The sequence below is a fragment of the Vipera ursinii genome, assembly GCF_947247035.1.
Source record: "Vipera ursinii genome assembly, chromosome: 3".
NCBI classification, from domain to species: domain Eukaryota; kingdom Metazoa; phylum Chordata; class Lepidosauria; order Squamata; family Viperidae; genus Vipera; species Vipera ursinii.
This window is the reverse complement of record NC_139516.1, coordinates 23,072,381-23,099,620: the sequence shown is the minus strand read 5'-3', so window position 1 is coordinate 23,099,620 and position 27,240 is coordinate 23,072,381. Positions and strand designations below refer to the sequence as shown.

The following is a 27,240-nucleotide window of genomic DNA, read 5'->3' as shown; positions in this document are numbered from 1 at the left end:
GGCATGAGATCCCTTCAGAGATTCATGTGGTTGCTACCCCGATAGTATTCCAGAAAACCTGGCTCTTCTCCAGATCTTGGAATAGGGTGGATTTGTCTTCTTTGCTAGTCATATTCTGTATCTATACAGTAGTACGTTATTTGGATGGATGTTATATGGTTTGCTTAAATTGTATTGTGTATTTTTATAATGCTGCTTGTTTAAAATTGTGAGCCTTCACACTTTAAAATTCAGTTGAGTTTATTTTTCAATTTGAGAGAAATCATTTTCTTTTTACACTAGTTCATATTACTTAAACTTCAAGCTGGACATACATTTTACTGGAATTGTTGTCTGTTTCACTAGTTAATCACTCTTTTTAGTGGTTATTGCAATCCTTTACAGTAATAGGATATGTCAGAGGCTGAAGCTTAAGTTTATGTTCTACTATCATTTATAGGGATCAGCAGTTCAGAGAACTATAAAGAAGAGTTTAGGCCACAGGTGTCAAACCCGCAACGTCATGTGACGTGTCGCAACATATCTTGACTCTTTTTGCATTGCTGGCAAGGGGGGGCGCGGCTTCTGTATGATGAAACTGGCCCATGGCCCGGCAGTCTGACACCCCTGGTTTAGGCCCTGCTTGCAAGATTTCAGAGGAATGTGGATGGTAGTTATTAAGTCATCATGATGTTAAAATTCAAAAGTGTCAAATTCAAAAGCAGTGGCAGTACTGTTCAATTTAAAAGGAGTCAACTCCTTTGAATCAATGAGTATATCCTACCATGATCACAGACCAAACATGCTTGGGATTTAATTAGGCTTACATGCTGTGTAGAAGGGCAGAATAAAGAAGGAAGAGAAGAATATTATGACAAAACCAAAATTAAAATTGCTTTCCATTTCAAGTAAAATTACTGTAAATTCAAGTAATTTAATACTGTTAATAGGATTGTGACTTCTATTTTAATGGTTTCTGGTTTCTCTTAAATTAAAATTAAAGTGGATGTTATGTGCATGACCTGACAGAAGAGGCAGGCAGTGCAGGACCTCAAATCCAGATGGATCTTTATTCCAGAAAGATAGTTTTTATGGGTAATGCTGCTCCTATTAGAGGAACAATTTATTCTTTTTCATAAATAAGTCATTTGTACACTAATTATAGTACTGTAGTGACATGCCCCGAATGAGATGGAGGGCACCAGTATTATATTGTACAGTACATAATATGTAAAAGAAGGGATCAACAGTGTAAAGAAAGAAAAAGAATGAAAGTTGAGATATTAAAGAACAAATAACTACAAAGTATAATTAAATTAAATTAAATTATTAAATAGGACAAGAAGCAATGGATGGAAACTAATCAAGGAGAGAAGCAACCTAGAACTAAGGAGAAATTTCCTGACAGTTAAAACAAGTAGTTGAGTGACTTGCCTCCAGAAGTTGTGGGTGTTCCAACACTGGAAGTTTTTAAGAAGAGATTGGACAACTATGTGTCTGAAATGGTATAGGGTTTCCTGCCTGAGCAGGGGGTTTGACTAGAAGACCTCCAAGGTCCCTTCCAAATCTGTTATTCTGTTACATATTCATATAATCATTTTTAAAATGAAAGCTCTCCACACTGATCTTTCATAAAGATATGGCGATGAACAATTTCATTTAGAACAAAGTATTCACGGATAGCATTCTCAAGATAAATTTGAATATGCATGAAACACATTTTGAATTTTTGTTAGATAGACACTTATCTGTCATTAATTACTAGTATTATATTTAGCATTGTTAACTATTTTAAAGTTAGGCCTGGAATTACTGGTGTGGGTCTCCTTTCTTTATCTGTTCACCTTTGAGAGCAGAATTTTGCTTTGATATAATTTTCTAAGGATTTTTTTAAAACAGATCTTCAAAACCCTTCCCTAAATCGGATAAAGATGTTATGGAATCATATTCACATTTTTAAAAACTGCATGATGTGGTCAAGGTAGCTCTTCCATATTTAACCGTAAAGAGCTTAATTTGCTTCCGTGAGACCATCTCTGCCTCCCTCAGACCTCTTGGAGTAACCATAAGAATACTATATTGAATGATCTCATGGCTGATCCAACATGGCTAGAGAAGATCCCTACAGTGTGCAAAGGGCTGGCATAGTTTTAAACACACCAAAACAACTTAAAGGTTAAAAAGGAAATAGAAAAGACTCGTAGTTTGCATTATAAAAACAAGTATAATCTCTATGCATATCATATATGTTTTTCTGGGGAAGAACAAATGTTGTCTTTAATTGGAAATTTATATGGCTGCTCAACTTGGACAATGTATCTCTGGGCAGTATATTAAAAAAAGTTCAGGTAATAAATATAACCCCTCATCCCATTAAAAAACAACTAAGACACTAAAATAGCAACTTCATTTCTATTAGCATTAATTTCTGCTTTGATCCGTATTCAAATTCTTTTTCATTCATTCCTGACTTGAATACAATACATGGATTGTTTAATGACCACAAGAATCAGTGTATTTGCAGAGAGATCAACTGGATCTTACAGGCTGCATGGCATGTCTAAGCACGAGCTCCTGGGGTTGCCACATTGGTGGCAAATTCTATATTGATTAACTAGCAACCTTCTGGGCCCCTTTTGTTAAAACTGCAGGAATAAGCCTGTGAAAGAGTTTGGTCAGATTAATGCAAGAAATCATTGGAACCAAAGACATATTTGGATGTGTGGAACTGCAGCTTAAAGGAGATTTCTGCAGAGTGCTCTAACCCCTACCCCATAGTATCATAATTACAGCATTGGCATAACACACTCTATAGCTTATTTTAAACAAGACATGATGGACAGTTTTTCTGTATTGATCAAACAAAACAAATCTAGCTTTACAAGCAGAAAAAATACTCTACTACAGAAGACCCATTTGAATATGTCTTTGCTCCATCTGTTTGTTTGGCCTTGAAATTGGCCCTCCAGTGCCTGTTCTATGTCATCTTGGTTTTGATCTATATTGAAACAACACTGTAATGTAAAGATGGGCTGAGTTTAAAAAAATACTTAAGAGTTGAGCACATTTGTGGAAATAACAAAACCGTATGCATATTATTACAGGGGATGCTCTGCTGCTTTGAATAACTTCCATGTGCAGCTACAAGGCCATGAATAATGATGTTGGAGTGGCCCTGGGCCATTTATAAAAAGTTCTTTTTATAAAGTTCTTTTTATAAAAGGCACTATTTACACTTCAAATCAAAGGGGAAACTCTGAGTGGTTTACATCAAGGATTGGAATGCTTCTCTCTGTTAGCATGGGTTGGACATAATTCCCTATTAAGGAAGCTTTTGAGCAAAAGAAAGGAGATACATAGAGTAATTTTCTTTCTCCATAGATCTTGCTATTTGAGGCATTGCAGAGATATTCCACAAGAACAGGTCTATTTATTTTTTCATACAGGGTTAAAAGTGAGCAGTGAAGTTATCAAGCTTGTTGATTATACCAAATCATTTAGAGTGTTTAAAACAGAATGAAATGGTGAGGGAGCATCAAAAGTCTCCCTCCAAGCTTGGGAATTGAGAACAGAGATAGAAAAAGTTATTCAATGTAAAAAAAATAGAAAGCGAAAAATTCTGATTTTCACTGATGATCAGTTTCAGTGAATTGATGGGAATCTGAAGTGTTGCTGCTGTGGCTGAGTTGTGGTTTAATGTTTGACGAAAATGTTGACCCAGTATATATTTGTGGTGGAAAGATAAATTCCTTTATGTTAGTGCTCATGAAGAAAGGAATTGGAAATAAAACTGCCAGTATAATGTAAATGCTTGATACAACCTCTGTTGGAATATTGTATATGGTTCTGATCACTGTGCCACAAAAGGGATGTTTAGAATGGAGGAATGTGAGAAAATAAGCAGAATGATAAAACTGCAGAACAATATTAACCTCAATTAGAGAAAGAAAATTATAGCTCTATAAAATAACGAATGATGTGTCACAACTTTTGTTTGGTAATATCAGAGCATGCATTAATCTAACAAAGCTGGGATTTCTAATTCACTCAGCATTTAGAACTCTGTACATTGTACTGTTTTAATTTGCCCTGTAAACCGCCCTGAGTCCCTCGGGAAAAGGGCGGTATATAAATCAAAACAAATAAATAAATAAATTGAAGCTAGATATAATGAAAGCTAATGATGTGCAAAACTGTATTATCCATTCCTAGAAGGTTCCAGGAATGAACTATGCTATTTAGCACCTTGGGAGAGAAGCCACCAGTTTAGATTGGTTTAAAGCTGAATTAGAAAAAATATGGATAATAGATCTCTATTAAATTTTACTTTTAGTTACTGTGTTTGTAAGTAAGCAAACAGGTGCTAGGCAGCTGGAGGGCTTTCTAGACTGGTTTAGTTACTCTCTCTGTGGACAGAAACTAAACTTGCCTTTGACTGATTCTGACTCTTAATACCGGGGATATTCCTTATAAAGACAGTCAAAAGCATCGGCATAAAGAGTGCCGGTCAAAATCTGCAAGATGGCAGGGATACATAAAAGAGGTAGGGATTGGATTGAATGTCACGGTTGCCACCTTGCAGATTTTTTTACCTGCCCTACAGAAGCCATTAGTGAAAACGTCTATCTTTTGTTTTCTCAAATCATCAACTGTCTTATGGAATAATAATAAAATTTGCTAAAGGCTTTTTGGAATCAACTGTTATATTTATATCCTACCTTTATGCTGTAGAACTCAGCAACTCATAACCCACATCATATTTTTCCTACAGTAACCACCTTGGGAAGTGGGCTGGGTTGAAAGAGCGTGAATGGCTCAAAGTCACCCAGCCAGCTTTCAACCTTAAGAGGACTAGAACTCATAACCTCCCAGTTTTTAGTTTAAGAACTTAACCACCACACCAAGCTAGCTCTCAATGCTAAAATTAGTACTGAATCATTCAAATAATTTAAAAGATATGCAGTTGTGGCAGGATGTTAATGATAAAGATAATAAAATTCTTAGTGACTAAAATTCATACCTATATATTTAAACAACTTGCTTCTTTTCAGAATAACAGAATTGGAAGGGACCTTGGAGGTTTTCTAGTTCAACCCCCCTGCTCAGGCAGGAATCCCTATACCATTTCAGACAAATGGTTGTCCAATCTCTTCTTAAAAACCTCCGGTATTGGAACACCCACAATTTTTGGAGGCAAGTCATTGCACTAATTAATTGTTCTAACTCAGGGGTCTTCAAACTCAGCCCTTTTATGACTTGTGGACTTCAACTCCCAGAATTCCTCAGCCAGCATGCCTGGCTGAGGAAGTCTGGGAGTTGAAGTCCACAAGTCATAAAAGGGCTGAGTTTGAAGACCCCTGTTCTAACTGTTAGGAAATTTCTCCTTAGTTCTAGGTTGCTTCTCTCCTTGATTAGTTTCCATCCATTGCTTTTGTCCTGCCTTCTAGTGCTTTGGAGAATAGATTTATCCCCTCTTCTTTTTAGCAGCCTCTTAGATATTGGAACACCACTATCATATCACTCTTAGTCCTACTTTTTCATTAAACTAGACATACCATGCCCAATTCCTTTCAGTATGTATTCTCATTTAACATTGCTGATCCTCTTTGAACAGTTTTTTTTCATAGTTACCGCAGGAATTGAGACTTCTTATAAAATGATAAGGTAAAGGTAAAGGCTCCCCCGCACATGCGTGCTAGTCGTTTCCGACTCTAGGGGCCAGTGCTCATCTCTGTTTCAAAGCCGAAGAGCCAGCGCTTGTCCGAGAACGTCTCCGTGGTCATGTGGCCGGCATGACTAGATGCCAAAGGCGCATGGAACGCTGTTACCTTCCCACCATAGTGGTCCCTATTTTTCTACTTGCATTTTTACGTGCTTTCGAACTGCTAGGTTGGCAGAAGCTGGGACGAGTAACAGGCGCTCACTCTGCTACGCGGCACTCGGGATTCGACCCGCCAAACTGCTGACCTTCTGATCAACAAGCTCAGCGTCCTAACCCACTGAGCCACCGCGTCCCTTATAAAATGATATCTCTACATATATTTGCATAATCCAAAAGCAATTATAATAATAAAAAATGTTTCTTTTATCATATGTCTTCCAGGTGGGTTTAACTATAGCTGCAATGTTGGTTGATGTTAAGAATTTAAATACTGTATAGCAAACTTGGAGAACCAAGTTTAATGTAGTAGTTAAGGCATCAGACTAGAACATGGCACAGTGCCAGATGGGTAACCTTGGGCCACATTCTCTCTTAGCCCTAGGAAGCCGCCAATAGCAAATTTTGCCAAGAAAATTGCAGGGACTTGTCCTGGCAGTTGCTAGGAGTCAACACTGACTCAAAGGCAAGCACACACGAACAGATGTGGAGGGCACTGGCTCAGTTAAGGCTGCTTGATATATTGTCTTACATATTTCTTTTTTAAAAAAAATCCTTCACAAACAAAACAGTTTTATCATGCACTTGTCTAGGTTCTCAGGACACTTAAAGTGCCATACAGTAGTCTGGATCTCTCTGTTTAAAGATGGAAGGATCTACCCCATTGAAGAGGAGACAGAAACTCCTCTTTCTTCTTTTTTTAGCAGTAGGGTTTTTGCTTCCGTAACATTATACGGATCTTACAAGTGTGTAATTGTTTTTCAGAACAAGACTTAATTATTGACACTTACTGGGGAATGTCTATGGAGATTCTCAGTTATTAGTGGCTGTTGTTATGAGGGAGACCTTGTGTCCGCGGGAGGCCACCGTTCCCCAGATAGTCGGGTGTGAGTCTCTCTTTTTGAGATGCGGTCCTGGTGCGCAGTTGGGCTTGCTGCTGGTGTACCTTTCGCCTAGTCATGCAGCAGCAGCCCTGCCTGAGCTTCTCGATGTCCTCTCTGGGTTGGTGGTTGAGTTCCCAAAACTTATAGTTTTGGGGGACTTCAACCTACCATCTCTGGGAGGATCATCCAAGTTGGCTCGGGAGTTCATGGCTTCCATGACGGCCATGGACCTGATGCAAGTAATTTTGGGACCGACTCATGAGGGAGGCCACACCCTTGACTTAGTTTTCTTATCTGGACGGTGGTTAGATGATCTTGGTGGGGGCTCCCCAATTGTTATGCCCCTGTCATGGACCGATCATCATCTCCTGCGGCTGGTCTTCCGTTTTGCCACCCCCCGCCGTGGGTGTGTGGAACCTATTAAATGGTACCGCCCCAGACGCTTAATGGATTCCCAGAGGTTCCAGGCGGCGCTGGGGTCCCCACCTGCCTTCCTTGCTCACAGCTCGGCAGATACCTTAGTGGAAGCCTGGGAAAGGGCAGCCACTGAGGCTCTTGACCGAGTTGTACCCCTGCGGCCCCTGACCCGGTGCAGATCCCGTCGAGCCCCATGGTTTTCCGTGGAGCTCCGGGAGATGAAGCGTCGGAGACGGGGCCTAGAGAGCAGTTGGAGATCCAGCCGATCCGAATCCGATCGATTGCGACTAAGAACCTATACTAGGTCTTATCTCGCTGCGATAAGGGAGGCGAGGTCTAACCACTTCGCCACCCTTATCGCGTCCGCAGATAACCGCCCGGCCGCCCTGTTTAGGGTGACTCGCTCCCTCCTGAATCAGGAGGTGAGGGAGGATCCCTTGCAGGGTCATGCCGAGGAGTTTAACCAGCATCTGTCGGACAAAATCGCTCGGATTCGGACCGGTCTGGACTCTGACTGGGCAGAGTCTGTCGAGCAGGACACGGGTGGTCTTGTCGATATCATCTGGGAGGAGTTTGATTCTGTGACTCCGGAGGAAGTGGACAGGATCATGGGGAGGCTGAGTACCACCACATGTTTATTGGACCCGTGCCCTTCCTGGCTGGTGTATGCAGCCCGGGAGAGGACACGTAGCTGGTTCCAGGCAGTTATATCAGCCTCTTTGAGTGAGGGTAGCTTCCCCGCCGTCTTGAAAGAGGCGGTGGTGAGGCCTCTCCTCAAGAAGCCTGCCTTGGACCCAGCTATATTGAACAACTTTCGTCCTGTCTCCAACCTTCGCTTTCTTGCGAAGGTTGTTGAGAGTGTGGTGGCACATCAGCTCCCTCTGGTCCTGGATGAAGCGGATTATCTAGACCCGTGCCAATCAGGTTTCAGGCCCGGGTATAGCACGGAGACGGCATTGGTCGCGCTGGTGAATGATCTCTGGAGGGCTCGGGACAGGGGTCATTCCTCTGTCCTGGTCCTATTAGACCTCTCAGCGGCTTTCGATACCATCGACCATGGTATCTTGCTGCGGCGTCTCAGGGGATTGGGAGTGGGAGGCACGGTTTTGCAGTGGTTCTCCTCCTATCTCCAGGGACGCTCGCAGTCGGTGTTGGCAGGAGGGCAGAGGTCGACCGCGAGGTCTCTCATTTGTGGAGTTCCTCAGGGGTCGGTCCTCTCGCCTCTCCTGTTCAACATCTATATGAAACCGCTGGGTGAGATCATTCGTGGTTTTGGAGTTGGGTATCATCAGTATGCTGATGATACCCAGCTTTTCTTTTCGACCCCAAACCACCCCAGTGATGCCCTCACCGTGATGTCCCGCTGCCTGGAGGCGGTTCGGGTCTGGATGGGGAGGAACAGACTTCAACTCAACCCCGACAAGACCGAGTGGCTTTGCATACCTTCATCCCGGGTTTATTCGGACATTCCACCTCTTGTGATGGGGGGCGAATCGTTACCCCCCATAGATAGGGCTCGCAACTTGGGAGTCCTCCTAGATTCACGGCTCACCCTTGAAGACCATATAGGAGCTGTGACTAGGGGGGCTTTCGCCCAGGTTCGCCTGGTGCGCCAGTTGCGGCCCTATCTAAGCCGGGATGATCTATGCACGGTCACTCACGCGCTCGTGACCTCACGACTAGACTACTGCAACGCTCTCTACATGGGGCTGCCCTTGAGGACCACCCGGAAGCTCCAACTGGCACAGAATGCAGCCGCGAGAGTTGTGTTGGGAGTTTCCCGATACTCCCATGTCACACCTCTGCTCCGTGAGCTGCATTGGTTGCCAGTTGTCTTCCGGGTGAGATTCAAGGTACTAGTCATGGTATTTAAAGCCCTACATGGCAGGGGGCCGGAGTACCTTAGGGAACACCTGCTGCCGGCGTCAACTTCCCTTCGCCCTGTCCGTTCCCACAGAGAGGGACTCCTTAGGGTGCCACCAGTCAGAGAATGTAGATTGGTGGCCCCCAGGGGGAGCTATGGAACCAGTTACCGGTTGAGCTCCGGACGGCGCCGGATCTTCGCTCCTTTCGCCGCGATCTGAAAACATACCTGTTCGAACAAGCCGGCCTGGCCTGAGGGTGGCATTGCTGGGGTTTTTATTACTATTTTATCGGGGGTTTTATTAATGTATTTATTGCTTTTATTTATGGGCATGTATTTAATAACTTTTTAATTTTTGTAACTTCATGTTTTATTCTTGCCCTGTACACCGCCCTGAGTCCCTCGGGAGAAGGGCGGTATAGAAATATTAATAAATTAAATTAAATTAAATTAAATTATCCAGGTCATGGTTGTCCCAAAAAATGATTTTTCAGGAGGCAACTGGACATGCAAGTAGGCTCCACACCCATTTGCACTACTCAGGTAACCCTGAGGACACTGATAACTTCCAGGTGGCGTCAACGACTCTCTAAAAGGATGCAAATGACCAGCTGTCTGCAAGAAATATAAATCCTTCCATTCTCCACCATCCGGAAAGAGCTGAAGAAGCTTCTTGGATGAGAAGCAAAACATCTTCAAAGAAAAACAAAAAAGTCCAGTTGCCTCTTGAAAAAGCCCCTTTGGGACATTTACTGGAGACCACAGGTAGTTCTAGACCAGTGATGGCAAACCTTTTAGAGACCGAGTGCCCAAACTGCAACCCAAAACCCACTTATGTATCATTGGGTGCCGGGTGGGCATGGCCCATTGGGTGGGCGTGGCCCATTGGGTGGGCATGGCTGCGGTGGTAACGGCAGACTGGGTGGGACTAAAAAGTTCAATCAATCAATTCCAACTTTACGAGATCTTTTTCTTTTCCTGCAAGAAGTTGAAATTGATTGAACCTTTTTTTTTTGCACACGGCGCCAGAGGCCTAAAGCGAAAAGGTTTTATAAAACCCAGCTGAAGGCCTAGGACTGGGCCAACGGCGTGCGTGCCCACAGAGAAGGCTCTGCGTGCCACCTGTGCCACCTGTGCCATAGGTTCACCACCACGGTTCTAGACTTATGACTGTGCCGTCGGTCAGAGAGTGTCGGCTTGCAGCCCCCAGGGGGAGAGCATTCTCTGTGGGAGCACCAGCCCTTTGGAATCAGTTACCGGTTGAGCTCCAGATGGCTCCTGACCTTTGCTCTTTCCGCCGTGATCTGAAAACCTATTTATTTGAACAGGCCGGCCTGGTTTAAGGTTTTTAACTTTTAATTTTTAATTATTATTGTTAGGGCTTAATTAGTTTAATCTTACTTTTAACTTTTGTATGTTGTGCTTTTATTGCCCTGTACACTGCCCTGAGTCCTTCGGGAGAAGGGCGGTATAGAAATTCAATAAATGAATGAATGAATGAATGAATGAATGAATGAATGAATGAATGAATGAATAAATAAATAAATAAATAAATACAGTTAGGATCAGAATTTTTGTTGCTAAGCAATGCAGTTGTTAAGTGAGCCATGTGCAATTTGACAATATTTTTCCATGATTGTTAAGCAAATCACTGCAGTTGTTAAGTGAATCACACAGTCATTAAGCAAATCCAGCTTCCCCCATTGATTTTGCTTGTCATAAGCTGGCTGGGAAGGTCCCAAGTGGTCATGATCACATGTTTGCAACCATCATAAATACATGCCAGTTGCCAATTACCCAGATTTTGATCATAGGACTACGGGGGTGCTGCATTGGTTTTTAGGTCATAAGTCACTCTTTTCACTGCTGTTCTAATGGTGAACGGTCGCTAAATTAATTGTTCTATGTTGAGGACTACCTCTATAGCCTTCCAGATTATCCCACTAAGTCTTTTACCTTTCCATTAAAAAAAATCCATTAATGAAATTTGTTATGTATTGGGCTTGTGGTATTACAGCTAACGGCTCTCCAGCAATGCAGACAGGCCGTCTCCAGTCCTGCAATTGGTCAGCCCCAGGCGGCAAGCGTGGGTTTAAACCTATTGGCTGCCACCTAGGGGCTAGACAATATATTGTGGCTGTTTGCGGCTCAAGCTTCAGTACAGTTCCAGCAAGAATAAAAGTATGCGTTATTCTGTACTCAGCCTTGTGTCATCATTCCTGCTCTCCAGAGCCCACAACTTAACAAAATTGAAAACCAAACTAGTCAGAATTCTTCCATTTGGAACCATCAAATACAAAAAGGAGAAATTTCCTGACAGTGAGAACAATTAACCCATGGAACAACCTGCCTCCAGAAGCTGTGAATGCTCCAACCATGGAAGTTTCTAAGAAGAGACTGGACAGCCATTTGTCTGAAATGGGTTTCCTGCCTGAGCAGGGGGTTGGGCTAGATGACTGCCAAGTTTCCTTCCACCACCACCACCATCATCATCATCGTCGTCATCGTTGTTGTTTTTTGTTTTTTGTTGTTAATGTTAATGTTAATGTTAATATTAATATTATTAATATTAATATTATTATGCCATTTTACAGTACAGTACAGCCGAGCTCACCTACTGCTTTCCACGGAATTATAAAAACCTTAAGGGATTCGGTTTGGTGCGCCATTAAGGCATCAGGTTAGAAACCTGGGGACCGAGTTCTAATCCCACCTTAGGCATGAAGCCAGCTGGGTGACCTTGGGCTAGTCACATTCTGCCAGCCCTGGGAAGCAGGCAATGGCAAACCACTTCTGAAAAATCTTGCCAAGAAAACTTCAAGGACATGTCTTTGAGAATCAAAGCGAACTTAATGAAAGGAAAAAAAATTGAAACCTTACTTTTCCATAGCTTACCTAGGTGTTTTTTTTTTGTCTCTTTTACTGTCCTGCTTCTAAAGTGACTTTCCTGAGTATTTGTGTTCCATGTGTTACAGAGCACACCAAGCTCTCCCTTAAAATAACGAAGCTGCTAAGACTTGAATTGGAGCCTTGGTATCACTTTCCTGGGCACTTCTGGCCAATCACCCTCCTAAGCACTGTCAACTTATATCTCCAGTGTGCTCAGCATTTCACATCGCCTTGACATGGACAGCAATAGGAGTCTCCTCAGGAGACAAGGCTGGAGCATGGTGTAAATGACGCATTGAAAGCCCGCAGTCAGCAGAGATGTCTCTGACTAAATAAGGGAAAGCATGGCATTGGTTTATCAGAGGGAGAGAAGAATGCAGCAACTGGGAGCCAATGTTCTTATCCAGTAAAACAGGAATGTATGTTGGTGGATTTTAGCGCTATGCTATTATGAATGGAATGGCATATTATGTATGGACTGATTCTGTGCTATGCTGAAACAAAAATGTGAAACAAGAGCTTATGGCCTGAGGCAGCAAGCTTATGTTTGTTTTTCTTGAAAAAGGATGTTTCCAAGCCTCATTATTAAAAGCAAAGTGGAAATTTATTTTTATTTGAAAGATTTGGGCTGAAAGCTTAAAAAGAGACTTTTTTTACCCAGTATATAACACTATTTACACAGTTGCCTGACCCTCTTCTTTTTTCCTTACTTTACTTTTCTTTGTCCTTTTTTTGGATACTATTCTCCTTCCATTGTTTTAATTTGAAAAATCACTGACGTTCATTTATTTTATTAGCAAAAGCTGAACGTTGCAGTCCCAATAAGTTAAACAAATGATATTTAGCTGTGTTCTTTATTGAACTTAAAGCAATTGATTTGAGCGAGGTATATTAAGTCATTCTTCAAACTATCACCCGGTCTATCACTGACAACTGTTGCAGAACTATTGAGGAGAGGCATTTGGGACAATATGAAACATAAAATCACAATACAGGTAGTCCTCAATGTATGACCACAGTAGAGTCCAAAATTTATGTTGCTAAATGAGACAGCTGTTAAGTTTTGCCCCATTTTACAACTTTTCTTGCCACAGTTATTAAGGGAATCGCTGTGGTTGTTAAGTTAGTAACATGGTCATTACATAAATCTGGCTTCCTCATAGATTTTGCTTGTGAGAAGTGCTTAAAAAGTGGTCACACGACATAGGGGCGCTGCAACTGTTATAAATATGAAACAGTTTTCAAGTATACAAATTTTGATCATGTGACCATGGGGATGCTGCAGTGTTCTTAAGTGTGAAAATGGTCATAAGTCATTTTTTTCAGTACTGTTATAACTTCAAACGGTCACTAAATTGATGGTAGTGAGGACTACCTGTTTATATCTGCATCTAGGTGATTTAATTGAACCTGAAAATGGTAAGAAGATTTGGACTTGGGCAGTATTGGATGGGAATAAGTAAGCACAGTTTAGCAGATTAGGCTGGGAAATTAAAAAATGTTCCAGAAGAATGTTCCAAAGCACACTATTTCCATATTGTTGCCAAGTAAACATAAGCATTGAGGTATGAAATGATCTGAAGTTACTCAAAGCTATAACTGCAAATATTCCAATTTGAAAATGTCCAAGGAGGCTCAGCTGGAACTTTGTGGGTGGGAATATCCAGTTCCTTTCATCTTGGATATGTAGTTTCAAAGAGGTTATTTTAGTTAGGAGAGAAATTAGGTAACAAAGGAAAGCTTCTAAAGCTGTGTCTGCTCTAGGTTTTTAATGTGTGCCAGGGGTGATACGACACTCATGGAATGTACATTAGGCTTTTGATGACTTAGTGGACTCATTCATGGGACTCTTGATGTAGACAGGTGTGTATAGATTGCTTCAGCCCATGCTGGTCCCTGCAAAAATATATGTGGTTGGGAGCAACAGGTGCCACCTGCCTGCTTTAGTGGGTGGGTGGCCCACATGGTTTCATTCTTCAGTTCCCCGTGGAGTTTTAAGGATGAGTAAATTGCTGTTCCATTATTTTTCTAGCATTCTGTTCTGCTGTCCCTTCCACTTCGTCTTAGTTTTAGGTTAACTTGACACTGACACATTTTTAAAATTACGGTAATTTCAAATCTGAAGCGTCGTTTGGCACAGCTCTCAAACTCTGCAGTCAACATCATATATTTTTCTCTTTATGTTGCTGTTGCTTCTCCTTTCAGTTTATTCACAGTGGATCTCATCAAGGCAAAGCTGTACACAGCTATGGGTGCAGAGTTAGAAATCAGAAGTTGAGCCAAGATGTCAGAAGCCAAAGGAAACAGGCTCATGTAAGCTTAGAAATCATTAAGGCTTTGGCAAAATATTTGATCATACTGGAAGTCTGATATAGCCTTTCCTGCTCAGGAGAGCCCATTAACCTAAGGGGCACATGAGTCCAGTCCTAAGAACACTTCACTGCCAGGATGTTGGGTTAAACAACCAACAGCCCAGCACATAGAGCAGATGAACACCAATCTAAAAGTTCCAGTACCATAGATAAAATTTTATCCTGCGCTGAAATGGACAGGTTAACCCTAGAGATCAAAAATAAGAATGAAACGGAGTATTATGAAATTTGGCAAAATTTGTACCATTGGTTAGAGTTAGGGAGGATCGCTGTGATGAACATTCTTTAATTGGTTGATAATGAAAGGATTTTTTATTAGCATTTATATAATGGACATAATGCCGACTGGTGATCCCCAGGGGGAGGGCCTTCTCTGTGGGTGCGCCGGATTTGTGGAACCGTTTACCAGTTGAGCTCCGGATGGCTCCCGACCTCCGTTCCTTCCGACGTGATCTAAAGACCTATTTGTTTGAACAAGCCGGCCTGGTCTGATGGGTTTGGGTTTTTATTATTGTTTTTAATGTATTGTAATTTATTGTTGTATTGCATAGGGCATTATGTTTAATCTTTTCTTAATTTTTGTATCTTTGTATTTTAGTATTTATTGCCCTGTTCACCGCCCTGAGTCCTTCGGGAGAAGGGCGGCATACAAATAAAATAAATAAATAAATAAATAAATAAACTGAAAGATACGTAAATATAACGCTGAGGACTGAATGACAGTTTACTAAAAAAACCAATAGATCTTATATGTACATTTTTTATACTCTGTCCTGTTATAGATTGTATTTTAGGTTTTTATTTCTTTCTGTAACATAAGATAATACTAATAGTAGTGTTGTAGCTAGGGAAGTTGAATCATGTCCACTTTTGTTTTTAAATGTATATTTAATAAAATTTTCAACAAAAAAAAGTTCCAGTACCAGACTCAGCAGAATGTTTGAAGAAATGTGCACACAAATTTACAACAAAGATTGTACAAGGTTTGACAATTTAAGAATGAAAAGATGAAGAAATAATAAATGGAGAGAGGATTTCAAAAGAGGATTTCTGAAAATTCAGGCTATTAAATGTGATAAATATCCTAATTTTCTTTGTAATGTGCAACACCAGTGATACACTGAAAACATGGTCAATATTTGGAGATTTCAGACATTTGCAGCTGCTGCATTGCCAATTATATCAGCCTGAAGAAGAGCAAACTAAGTTTACATAGCTTTCATATGCAGAGAAGATGGGACTCTCAAATTCAAATGGGACTCTCTTAGGATGCAGCATATGAATTGTAATTTTTAAAGAACAATTGTAGCAAGTTAGCACCTTATCTTATCCTTTTCCCCCAACAAGCTCAAGCAAGAGAGCTGACAGCAATAAAATAAATACAGTGAATCCAAAGAATAAATATTTTTGCAAGCAGTGCAAATGGCAGTCCAGATCAATTCATACTGAAGATAGCTAAAGTCCTTCTTTAAAATCAGATTTTAAGCTGGTGACTATATGCAAAATTCTTCATAGAATTGTAATTGTTAGGACCACAGTTCTGTGGAATTCTGTGATTTATAATCCCATTCATCTGGAAGATGCCAAAACTTTCAGGAAAGGATGAGGAAACAATCAAGTAAAAAAGGGTTGATGACTTTTACAGGACAATACTTTTACAATACAAAGTGAGGCCACCACTGAAAAGATGCTTTTACAGGCTGGAAAGATGGGTTACTTCTGTTTTTCTTGGACAAACAGAGGTTGTTAGTTCTCTATCTCATGGTAAATTTTTAACGGGGGTTTTTAATTCTAGGGATGATTTAATCTTTTTTAATTCGTTTTTAACTTTTGTATTGGTTGTTTTAAATGCCCTGTAAACCACCCTGAGTCCTTCGGGAAAGGGCGGTATATAAATTTAATAAAATAAATAAATAAATAAAATAAATCAGGATACAACATGTCCTATCACAATACTTCTTGAAAGAGAAATTATCTCTGCATGCCTCTATTTGTAGAGAGGATACAGTTCCACCAAGATCTCAGAAAGATTTCAGGAAAGTAGAGAAATGGTGCAGAGTTCCTGTATTATTACCTGGTATATCTCACATAATGGCAGGTTCTGAGGCAGTGTTTCTCAACCTTGGCAACTTTAAAATGTGTGGACTCCCAGAATTCCCCAGTTGGCTTTGGAAAGTTGGCTCTGGGAATTGTTCACACATCTTAAAAGTTGCCGAGGTTGAAAAATGCTGTTCTAAGATAAGTTCTCAAGTTCAAAACAGAGCATGGATGGAAGATTCCCAAGGAAGAACAACCTCACAATTTGCATTGTATCATACTGACACATTGACATTGGCATGAACCAAACTCCTCTTAACATGAATTGAACAGTTGTCTGCTTGAAAAATGAAAAAAAAAACACTCCTTGGTTTTAAATAGTATGTGTATTTTTATTGGAAGGAAGGAGCCATACTTTAGTGGCAGAGCACATCCTTTGAATGCTTATCCTGGGACAATTTCCTCAATCTCCAGGGAAACAGATCTTAGCTAGTTGAGAATTCCCCCTTGGTGCTAAAAGTCCTTCAGGTCATTCTCAAAATAGGGGGGAATGGGCAGATCTGAAAAAAGAGTTGGCTCAGTTTAAAGCAACATATTCACATTTAATCATACCAGAGTAGCTAACTTGCAGCCAATAAATGGCCTTGGTTTTACATTATGTGCTCTCTGTTGTCTCCCCAGTGTTACTGATGTCCTGTTTGCTGTAGCTTGAGTCAGTTCCATTTCCACTAAAAAGAGCATCTGCCAAGCAGGTGGGCATGGATACATTTCCAGTTTTTATGGCAGTCTTATTGGAAATATTTAATTCCAAGCACAAATCTTTCAAAGCTGTGATTACGAAAATGAAGAGAAAAATAAAGTATACAATACAAAAATACTCTACTTAATATTGTACATTTGGAGAGTTTAGAAGTCATCTACTCCACCCAACAGACCAAGATGCACTAGATCAGGGGTGTCAAACTTAATTTCATTGAGGGCCGCATCAGCATTGCAGTTGCCCTCAGGGGGCCGGGTGGGTATGGCCAGGGTGGGCGTGGCCTACTGGGTGGGCGTGGCTAGAGTGCGTATGGCCTACTGGGTGAGCATGGCCAGCTCTACATTGTTTGCATCAAGGGTGACTGTGGGGGCCTGGGCAGGAGTGGGACAGATCTGGGTCTCTGGCAGAAGGAGGGTCTCTGGGCCAGGGCCAAGGCAGTGGGGGCCGTTCCCTCACTGTTTCCAGGATAGCTTCGCGGGCCACATGAAACCACTTTGCGGGCCGGATCTGGGCCCTGGGCCTTGTGTTTGACATGTCTGCACTAGATTATTCTGACAAATAATCATCCAGCCTCTAAAGACTACTATGTCGCTACTGGCATTCATGGTACTAGGGGACCAAGGGAAGTCAGTGCTGCAAGCAGTTTTGTAGCATTGTCGCACAAACACTACCCTGTTTTCCTATGCATTGTGATTTCGCAAACACATCCCCCAAAGGACAGAGTTTTTGGTATGACACTGTGGGAAAACTGCCAACTAGACTGGAAGAAGGGGGTCAAGTGAGGGCCTAGCTTAGAGTCTTTGTGCAGCTGCAAGAGGCATAAGTGTGACCTCCCCCAAGCTCCACGACCACATCTGGTCATTTCCAGGGTCAGAAAAACAGTCTGGGGAAATTTTTATAACATAGGTAGAAGTCAATAAAGTCATTTCCTTCAGTTATTTGTGACTGGCTCTGGTTGCTTGTGCCTGAAAGACACAGCACTGCTGCTTGTTTTCACTGTTCTGATGAAGATAGTGAGAGCTCTAGGTGCCCATAGAAACCTCATTAGATTTGCCTATTTTTGCTTTGTATAGGAATTGTTTGTGATTGTGATTGGACATCCTTCTCTTTCAGGAATAGTGAGACAGAAATGGAATATGAATAAGTTATGAGTTCTATAAAAACCAAACAAAATGCAGGTGTAAAAGATTGGAAAGTCTCATTTTAGGCAATTTCAGAGCTGTGATCACTTTGTCTATACTTCTATTTTGAGGAATGGGCAAATGAGAGATAAATGCCAGATGCTGGTTTTTTTCCCTCCCCTCCTCCCTGCTGTTTTTTTTTCCTTGCAGCTGACAGTTTATTGTTTCTCCTCACTGTGAGCAAATCCAGTAGTAAGAAAAAATATTCCAGCTGAGCCTGCTATTCATTCTGTTGTAGTAAAATTCTGGCCCAAGGCAATGTCTGTTTTGGGGCTATATCCTTCAATCTCTTAACAGAAATTTCTAATTTCTGTGAATGTCAATCTGTGCTGACTTTTGCATCTTCTTAGGATATAGAAGTGAGGGGAAATATGTGCGTATGTGCAATAGGGAAGGGCTAACCCATTTGATTAAATACTTCAAATGGGTCCTCATTATGACCTAACTATTGCTCTCCCCCAAAATGGGGACTCAATTTTCTAGTCTCAGTGTAAGAAGTGAACCCTGACTTTCTCCCACAGTTGAGGATGGAGAGAGAAATTTATTCCCATTGTGTCTATTCTTAGAGGCCTAGAGAGCAGCATGAAGACTAGTGGCTTGTCAAGATCAAAGGTTCAGTGCAGCCTTGGACAGAGCTCCTCCCCTGTTTTTCTGAAGTTAACATGACTTTTGGAAAATGTTCTCCAGCTGTGGAAGAACAGTTGTCCTGCTCTTGAAAAAAACCCAACAACAACAATCTATGCCTGTCAATAGTAGAAATATTTGCCAGCTTATAAGGCATTCATAATAGTCTAAGTACTGTGAAAAATTACAAGTTCCCATTTAAATAAGTTTTTTTTTACAAAGAAAGGGGGGGAGGGAGGATGTTATAAATAGTGAAGTGAAAAATAAGGAAAGCCAAATGTCAGTTTTATGTAAAGACATATAATAGTAATAATAATCAGAAGATTGTGGTGGTTCTGGAAGGTGAACAAATGAAGTGGAATGGGCTGAATTGTGTATACAGAGATCCTGCAAGCCATTTATGCCCAGCAGCACAGAGCAATAGCAAGAAGAAACTAAGTTGCTAATCATTGAACTGATGTACAATCAACCTCATATTGTTGACCAGATGTGACTTTTGCACAGTGATCATGAGCTTAAAACAAGATTTGTAATTTTAGAATTGCTATTTACTTTCAGGAAGAACAGATTCTTTTCTTTACAGATCCATAGAGAACTTTACACAGTCTGAAGTGCTGTATTAAGATGCTTTTTGTTTTGGTTGACAATCTTGGCTTAACTGCTAAATCCATCTCCTATCGAAAAGAAAATGTTATCTTTATCAATCAGATTTTTTTTAATCCTATCCTTCCCTCTGAGGAATTAGAAGATTACAGAATGCTGCTTGTTCTTCTTCACAGTAGCACAGCTGAAAAAGAAAGAATTTAAAAACCGTTATCTCTACCTTCCCCAAGTGTAATTACAATTATAGGAAGTTGCTAGCAATCAGGCTGAATCTTCTGACATATTCTCAGCTGGTTGGAGAGGTCTTAGCATTTCTACCAATCACTTCCCAATTAAGTCCAGCTGTGAGATAGTAGAAGCTTTGGATTTTCCTTGCCAAGCCCATTAACTATATACATGCTGGGAAGAGAAAGTTGTGGAACACATTTGATAACTTTGAAATCATGCATGGTTTCATTAAGAAATTCTGATTTCAAACCAAAACTCTAGATTTCTTTACTTAATTGGGAAAAGAGAAAGACATCAATGAAAAAAGCTGGGAAAAACAAGAATCACACAGATATTTTAAATAAACTCAGGGCAGTCACTCTAGTTCCATAAGTTCCTGGATGTTTGGTTCCTTGCAAAAAGATGGCGGAAGACAGATAAGTGGGGTCTTTTCTGAACGTTGTGAAACATTCCTGGATGTTTCTTAAGCAATAAGAAACATTATAGATATGTGAAAGCCAGCTTCTCTAGAGACACTTGCTGCTGGTTCACCCAGTCCATCAAAATATTCCATCTCTAAATGATAAAAAGACTGACCAGCTGTGTGGCTCTGTACAAAATACTATATGGGAGAGGTATTATGGGGGGGGGTGTCAACGCTGCTAACATCGGATGTTCTTGCTTTGACAACAGATGGAAATGCAACCCTTTTTCTCTATTGCTTTTAGAGTTAGTTGATGCTGGGAGGGGGAATGTGGATGAGAGTCCAGCTAGTCATAAGAATAATAACTCAGCTGTGGGAATCCAAGGTCATTGGGCCCAGAGTTGATAGAGTTTTGGCGGGCTGGAGAGCTGGGGAGAAAGCCTGAGCTTCAAGCTAATTGGGGAATGTGATTTATGACTGTTTATTGGAGGAGGGAATTGTGCTTTGTTACTTTGCATCTGGGGGGGGATTTAGTTTTTGGTTACGACTATGTAGTGCCGATACTTTGTTTGTCAAATAAAAGATTCTTTAAGGTAAACAATGCCTTGAAGTTCTTTTGAAGAGTTTCATCTGTCGGAACCATGACAGGAGGATTAATTTTGTCTATTCAAACTTCTCGACATGAGGTCAACAGTTCTGATACTTTAAAGATATTTTTGTACTAAACTAGAAAAAGTGTTGTCACAGAGATAGATTAGGACGGGGGTTCTCTACCCCCAGTTCATGGACCAGTACCGGGCTACAGCATGCCAGCAACCAGTCCACACAAACAAACAAAGCCCCATCTGCGGGATGCAGGCAGCACACACAACCCCGCACATTCCAGTCTGCAGAACTGGTCCCTGGTGCCCAAAAGATTGGGGACCTCTGGATTAGGATAAGAAATAGTGATGTGGCAAGGTACTGAGTTTGTTTCAGAATGGAGTGGAGATCAAAGGTCATTTCTCCCCAGGGCTCTTCCAACTATTATGCTCCATCTTCTTTCTCTCCCTTTGTGGCCATTTTGTTAAAAAGTATTCAATATGTTTCTTGAGCAAGAGGCATTTTCCTTTCCATCTTGCCAGATTGGAACATGTGAGGAAACAATTTCTCTTTCTGCTGGATTGAACCTGTCAGCCACATCATGTCGACTATTTCCAATGGAACATTTTGAGGCACCAAGATATTGTTGGAGAACAATCTTCACCAACAACTTTGGATTAAGAGATGCAAGTATTATCATAGTGGGTCCATAAAATAATCCAAATAGGAAATAAATACTTAATATTGAGTTATTATCATCACTATTATTATGAGGTATAAAATTAAATTTAAAGAGACATGTAAATGGCAGGAATGGGAAGAAAACCAAAAATGAAACTATAATTATTTGATTAAAACACTTCCCTTTTTCTAAAGAGAATTAAAGAAGTACATATTTAAGATGGTGGCCCTAATTTCTACATGGGGCTGCCCTTGAGGACCACTCGGATGCTTCAACTGGTGCAGAATGCAGCCGCGCAAGTTGTTATGGGAGTTTCCCGATACTCCCATGTAACACCTCTTCTCCGTGAGCTGCATTGGCTTTCGGTTGCCCTCTGGGTGAGATTCAAGGTGCTGGTAATGACCTATAAAGCTCTAAATGGCTTGGGTCCAGATTATCTAAGGGAACACCTGCTGCCAGCATCAACTTCCCATCGTCCTGTGCGCTCCCCCAGGGAGGGCCTTCTCAGGGTGCCGGCGGTTAAGGAGTGCCGGCGGGTGATCCCCAGGGCATTCTCTGTGGGCGCACCTACCCTTTGGAATGATTTACTGGTGGAACTTCGGACCGCCCCCGATCTGCGTTCATTTCGCCGGGATCTGAAAACCTGGTTTTTTGATCTATCAGGCCTGGACTGAAGGGGTTTTAGCTTTTAATATTGTTTTAATTGTTGGGCTTATGTAATTTAATCTATTTTAATTTATACTATTTTTATATTGCATTTTATGCTGCCCTGTAAACCGCCCTGAGTGCTTCGGGAATAGGGCAGTATAAAAATTTAAATAAATAAATAAATAAATAAATTTTCTGAATATTTATTTTGTGGACAACAGTTTTTAGGCTGTATCATCTTGCTGAAAGTCAACAAAACTATCATGTTTTAGTTAAACATCCAAGAATGAATATAAAACTTATAACCAGTGCTTTTTTGTAAAAAAAAAAAAAAGATGCCGGAACTCACACACATCATACAACCCACCTTGCCTTGCCTACCCTACAAGGTTCCATCCAAAAATGGTGCCGGAACTCCGTTCTGGGCATTCTATGACAAAAAAAGCCCTGCTTATAACTATTTGCATATATTATAATCATAAATCATATTCATATGCCTGGCTTGAAATCTGTATTAGGAATCTTTATTCTATTTGCTCATCTGTGTAACCCTTTTTCTAGTTATTTCTAAAGCTGTTTATAAGACAAGCAGTGAAGTGGCCTATGCTTTGTTACTGCCAATACATTCATTTTTCTCTAATGCAGTGTGTTTATAAAGAGCAAAGGCAAATTTGAATGCTGTGTCTGATGGTTTAAAGAAGTAACATTAAAGAATGCAATATGCCACTTCATAGGATTGGAAAAGAATATATGGGCAATCTAGCCCCAAATAAGATAGACTCGGTGTAAACATCCATGTGTAAACGTGGACTATCCTTCTTGAGTCTGTTGGGAGATACCCTAGCCCAGACATGTCAAACACAAGGCCCGGGGGCCAGATCCGGCCCGCGAAGTGGTTTCATGTGGCCCGCGAAGCCATCCTGGAAACAGTGAGGGAACGGCCCCCGCTGCCTTGGCCCTGGCCCAGAGACCCCCCTCCTGCCAGAGACCCTCAGATCTGTCCCACTCCTGCCCAGGCCCCCATAGGCACCCTTGATGCCAATGATGTAGAGCTGGCCACGCCCACCCAGTAGGCCATATTCACTCTAGCCACACCCACCCAGTAGGCCACACCCACCCGGCCCCCTGAGGGCAACCACAATGCTGATGCGGCCCTCCATGAAATTGAGTTTGACACCCCTGCCCTAGCCTAGATATCTGGTTGGATTACAGTTTTTGCATTCAAAAATCAAATGTTCAATCCCTGAACCCTGTTCAAAGTAAAGGACATGAGCTATTTTTCTCAGGGCTCAGCGGAAACGCCAGGATCAGCGACAGGCTCCAGCCAGAGCTCAGCGCTGATCCTGGCGCATCTGCTGAGCCCAGAAGAAGTGCCGATCAGCTGGAATGTTGCAGCATCTCCAGGGTCTTGTGATTTACATTCAGATGCTTTGCAACTGATTCATATTTATGACGATCAGTGTCCCAGGATCATGTGAAGTGACCAAAACCTGCTGCAACCACCCAGCAGAGGGGGGGAGGAATAAAAACCAAACACCCCACCCCCACCCCACCCCCGCTGCCAATCCTCAACAGAAATGCTCACAACAATGAAAACCTTAGACAGGAGGAAGAGCACCACTGGGCGGGCGGGCAGGTGTCTTGCTCGGCTATGGCTTGGGGAGCACTTTTTTCAGTGCCATTGTAACTTTGAACAGTCACTAAGCAAACTGTTGTAAGTCAAGGACTATCTCTACTTCATTACTTTTTTCCTTTTTGGGGGGGGGTCATCAAGTTTTTGACACCTTGCTAGGCGACTGGTGGTACTCGGATGTTGCCATATCCTAAAAGTGGTACAATGGGTGAAAAGGTTGAAAAGCCCTGTCTTATAGGAATCAGCAGAATTCAACACAATATCCTAGGCATCCATGCAAATGCATCGCAAGTATTGTGTGTGTCTATCAGGCAATTACAATTAATTATGGGAAGGATATGGTGGAAATTAATACGATCCTAAACTCTGTACAGAATTTGTTCTCTGCAGAGGGCTCACATAAATGATGTATATTAGTCCATATGAGTGTTACATGTGAGGAAGAGAATACGTAGATGAGAGTAAGGGGGATCCCATGGGAGATATTGTGATGTGTAACATAAATAACTATTTATATTTCTCCAAATTCTCTCCCTTTCTTTGTGCCTCACATAAAAGGAAAGTATTTTTTTCTAACAAGTTAAAGATAAAACCATTCATTCTCTTTTGTTTTTGTTTTTTAAAAAACAACAACCTCAAGGTCTGCTGGTGACAAGTCTTAGGAAGGAAGCTGATTTATAGCAAATCAACTTTTTTGTTTGTAAAGTTTTGTACTGTTGCTATTGATAGAGATATACCAGGGTTTTCAACAGCTGTCTTTCTCATCCTTGCCTAGAGATGCCAAGAAAAATAAAGAACTTCCCCAGTACCACAGCCACCTTTGATATTTTTTTATTAGAAATTAGTACTGTACACACTTTCTTTGTTCCATATGGTGTGTCTTGACCGGAAGCGTGCAGCTGCTTACAATTTGATCTTGTTTTCCCAGTCTATTGTATTTTTTAATGGACATAAATGTCATTTTCTCAACAAAGAACAGCCTTGCTCGTTTTGAGGCAGCATAGGCAATACCTGTGGCCAGGATATGTACCCAGTTTGCTATTTTCTTCTGTGTCTTCAGATTTGTCAGTCTGTATGAATCTCTTAACTGCCCCTGGTTTATACAACCTGAACAAAAATATGATAAATAACCATACAATTACCAAGTACTTTCAACACTTACTATTTATTATAGTTTTCTTTTCTTCTTTCAGGATGAACAAGCTATGATGTGTGAATGCAAATGTGTATAAGTCATTTGTCTTCAGATGTTGAGCCAGGAATCCCACTCATGTCTAGTTCAAATTTGGTTGCACAAAGTCATATCCACTTTCTGCGTGGCTTGTTTTGGGGTTCTGGTTACAGAAGAGGGGGGTGGGGGTGGGGTGGGGAGGGGAACAGAATATTTTTATTTCTAATTATTGTATAGGAAACAATAGTTAAGTTAGAAGTGTACTAACTATGATATGTTTTTAGAGGAAAAATGTTTAGGAATTGTTTTAGGACAGAATGAAACTTATTTGAATTTGCCACATTTCAGTCTGCTGGGATGCAGAAAGCAATTCTTTTTAATAGTTTTCAAAGCTGCAGGATACTTTTTCTTTCCAAATGCATTAAGAATGCCATCATGTTGCACGACTAGGACGTTTTTCACCACTGCCTGACAAGAAATACAAGCAAACATTCCGAAGCCCAAGCAACTGTCTGTTCTCTTTAGCTATCATACTACACTAACTTTGGACTTCAGAAGCCATTTCCTCACCCTAATACATGTTAAACTAGTTTCTAAATAGATCTAGTATGTCCCTTATCAATAGTAGAATTGTTTGTAACTGGACGTTTTAATCATAGATTATACCCAGTGTTGCAGCAAACTTGTTCACTTCAACTTTGGCTTTCTAAATCACTTTAGCTCTAGTATTTCTTTAATTTCCTTCTCCACACACAGAACAGGAATTGCAGGTTTTATTTCCATTTCTTGTATCTTAAGTATTGCAACTTAAGGAGTTAATTTTAAAAACAGCCACATCATTTTTCAGCCTTGCTCAGAAATAAGACATGGCAACTTTAGTGAAGAGCAGAAAGATGCTATCATTTCAACTGCATATTAAAATACTCACCTGCTTTATTCTGTGCAATAATTAGAGATAAAAGTGTCATTTTAGAAATCATTTCTGAAGTTGTGTCCTATACAACAATTAGAGACAAAAGTGTAACTTCACTTCTGAAACCATACCTAAGCCACAATGAATTGTTACTTTACAATCTCAGTATGTATAAAGTTAGATTCTTATCTACTGAGCTCCCTCTGGTTTCTTCCGAAGTCTTTTTCAGATTACCAAGCTGAAGGTTGCTTTAAATTTGAGAAACAATATTCAGTTATGATAGCTTAATCATGGCTTGCCTTCTTCTCCAAATTCTTTTCTTTCCTATCTAGCAAGAGGTGTGACTGACTAGGAGGGATAACAACTTGTTACTGGGATGTTGGGAGCTGCCAGTTGGCAACTCTTTTCACAACAGCACTTATGGGATAAATAAACTGGGAATAAATCTAGCATTTGATGGAGTCTGTGGCTGATCTTGAAGTCACTGAATTTAAACAAAACGAGTTCACCAAGTACTCTTTCACTTGGAAAAAACTGTTTTGGTACATCAGTAATTCTAAAAAGCTTTCCATTGAATTTAGTAATATTTTTACACAAAAAGACCTCCATACACCTGTTGCTCCCTTTCCCATCTCATTGCTATTCTTCAAGCTATACTAAGCAGTGAGGTTGTACAGCCTACTGATAGCCAAAGCTAACCCATATGGAAAAGAGAAGCAAGGGCTGCAGTAAGGAAGAACATACTGAAAGATGTATCTTTGCTTGTCTTTATCTCAACATGGTGAGAAACTGACATGGGCAGCAGTGTCCAGAGAATGTCCAGAGTATAGGTTGCCCTGAGGGCATAGGCTATCCCTCTTTACCTAGGATATTTATCCTTGATCAGATCAGAACAGGTATGAACATCGAAATTACATTTGCACCTTGTTCTTCTGTCTTAGATCATTTTACAGGTAATCTATGGATAAGAACATAAGGAGATGCCTTATACTAAATTGACCTCAATTAGCTTGCTATTTATACGTTATGTGACAGCCACTCTCTGGGGTTTCAAACAGGCATCATTCTCGCCTTACCTAATAATATCAGCAATTGAATGTAGGACCTTTTTGCCTACAACGTGCCCCCCAACTTTTCTATGGAAGTGCAAGAGAAAAATCCTTCAAAGAAATATTTACAGGTAGTCCTCGACTTACAACAGTTCATTTAGTAACCATTGAAAGTTACAACAGCACTGAAAAAAGTGACTTATGACTTATGATCATTTTTCACACTTATGACCAGTGCAGCAGACCCATGATCACACAATCAAAATCCAGATGCTTGGCAACTGACTCGTGCTTATGACAGTTGCGTATGTCTTGGGATTTAATTTAATAATTTAATTTAATAATTTAATTTGTATACCGCCCTTCTCCCGAATGTGATCACCTTTTGCAAAGTCAGTAGTTAAGCCAGATTCACTTAACAGCCGCGTTACTAACTTAACAAC

At 40.9% G+C, this 27,240-nt stretch overlaps 1 protein-coding gene across 2 annotated transcripts in view; it reads left to right on the top strand.

The window, feature by feature from the left end:
• JPH2 (junctophilin 2) overlaps positions 1-27,240 on the top strand; it is a 71,095-nt gene that overhangs the window by 12,523 nt on the left and 31,332 nt on the right. The window contains exon 3 of one of the 2 annotated variants that reach the window (XM_083358811.1): positions 11,998-12,099. The exons of the other annotated variant lie outside the window; for it this stretch is intronic. Coding sequence (XP_083214937.1) covers positions 11,998-12,019 — 22 coding nt within the window. The 3' untranslated portion in view covers positions 12,020-12,099. Of the gene's footprint in view, positions 1-11,997; positions 12,100-27,240 lie in introns of those variants that run through there. 2 annotated transcript variants of the gene reach the window in all.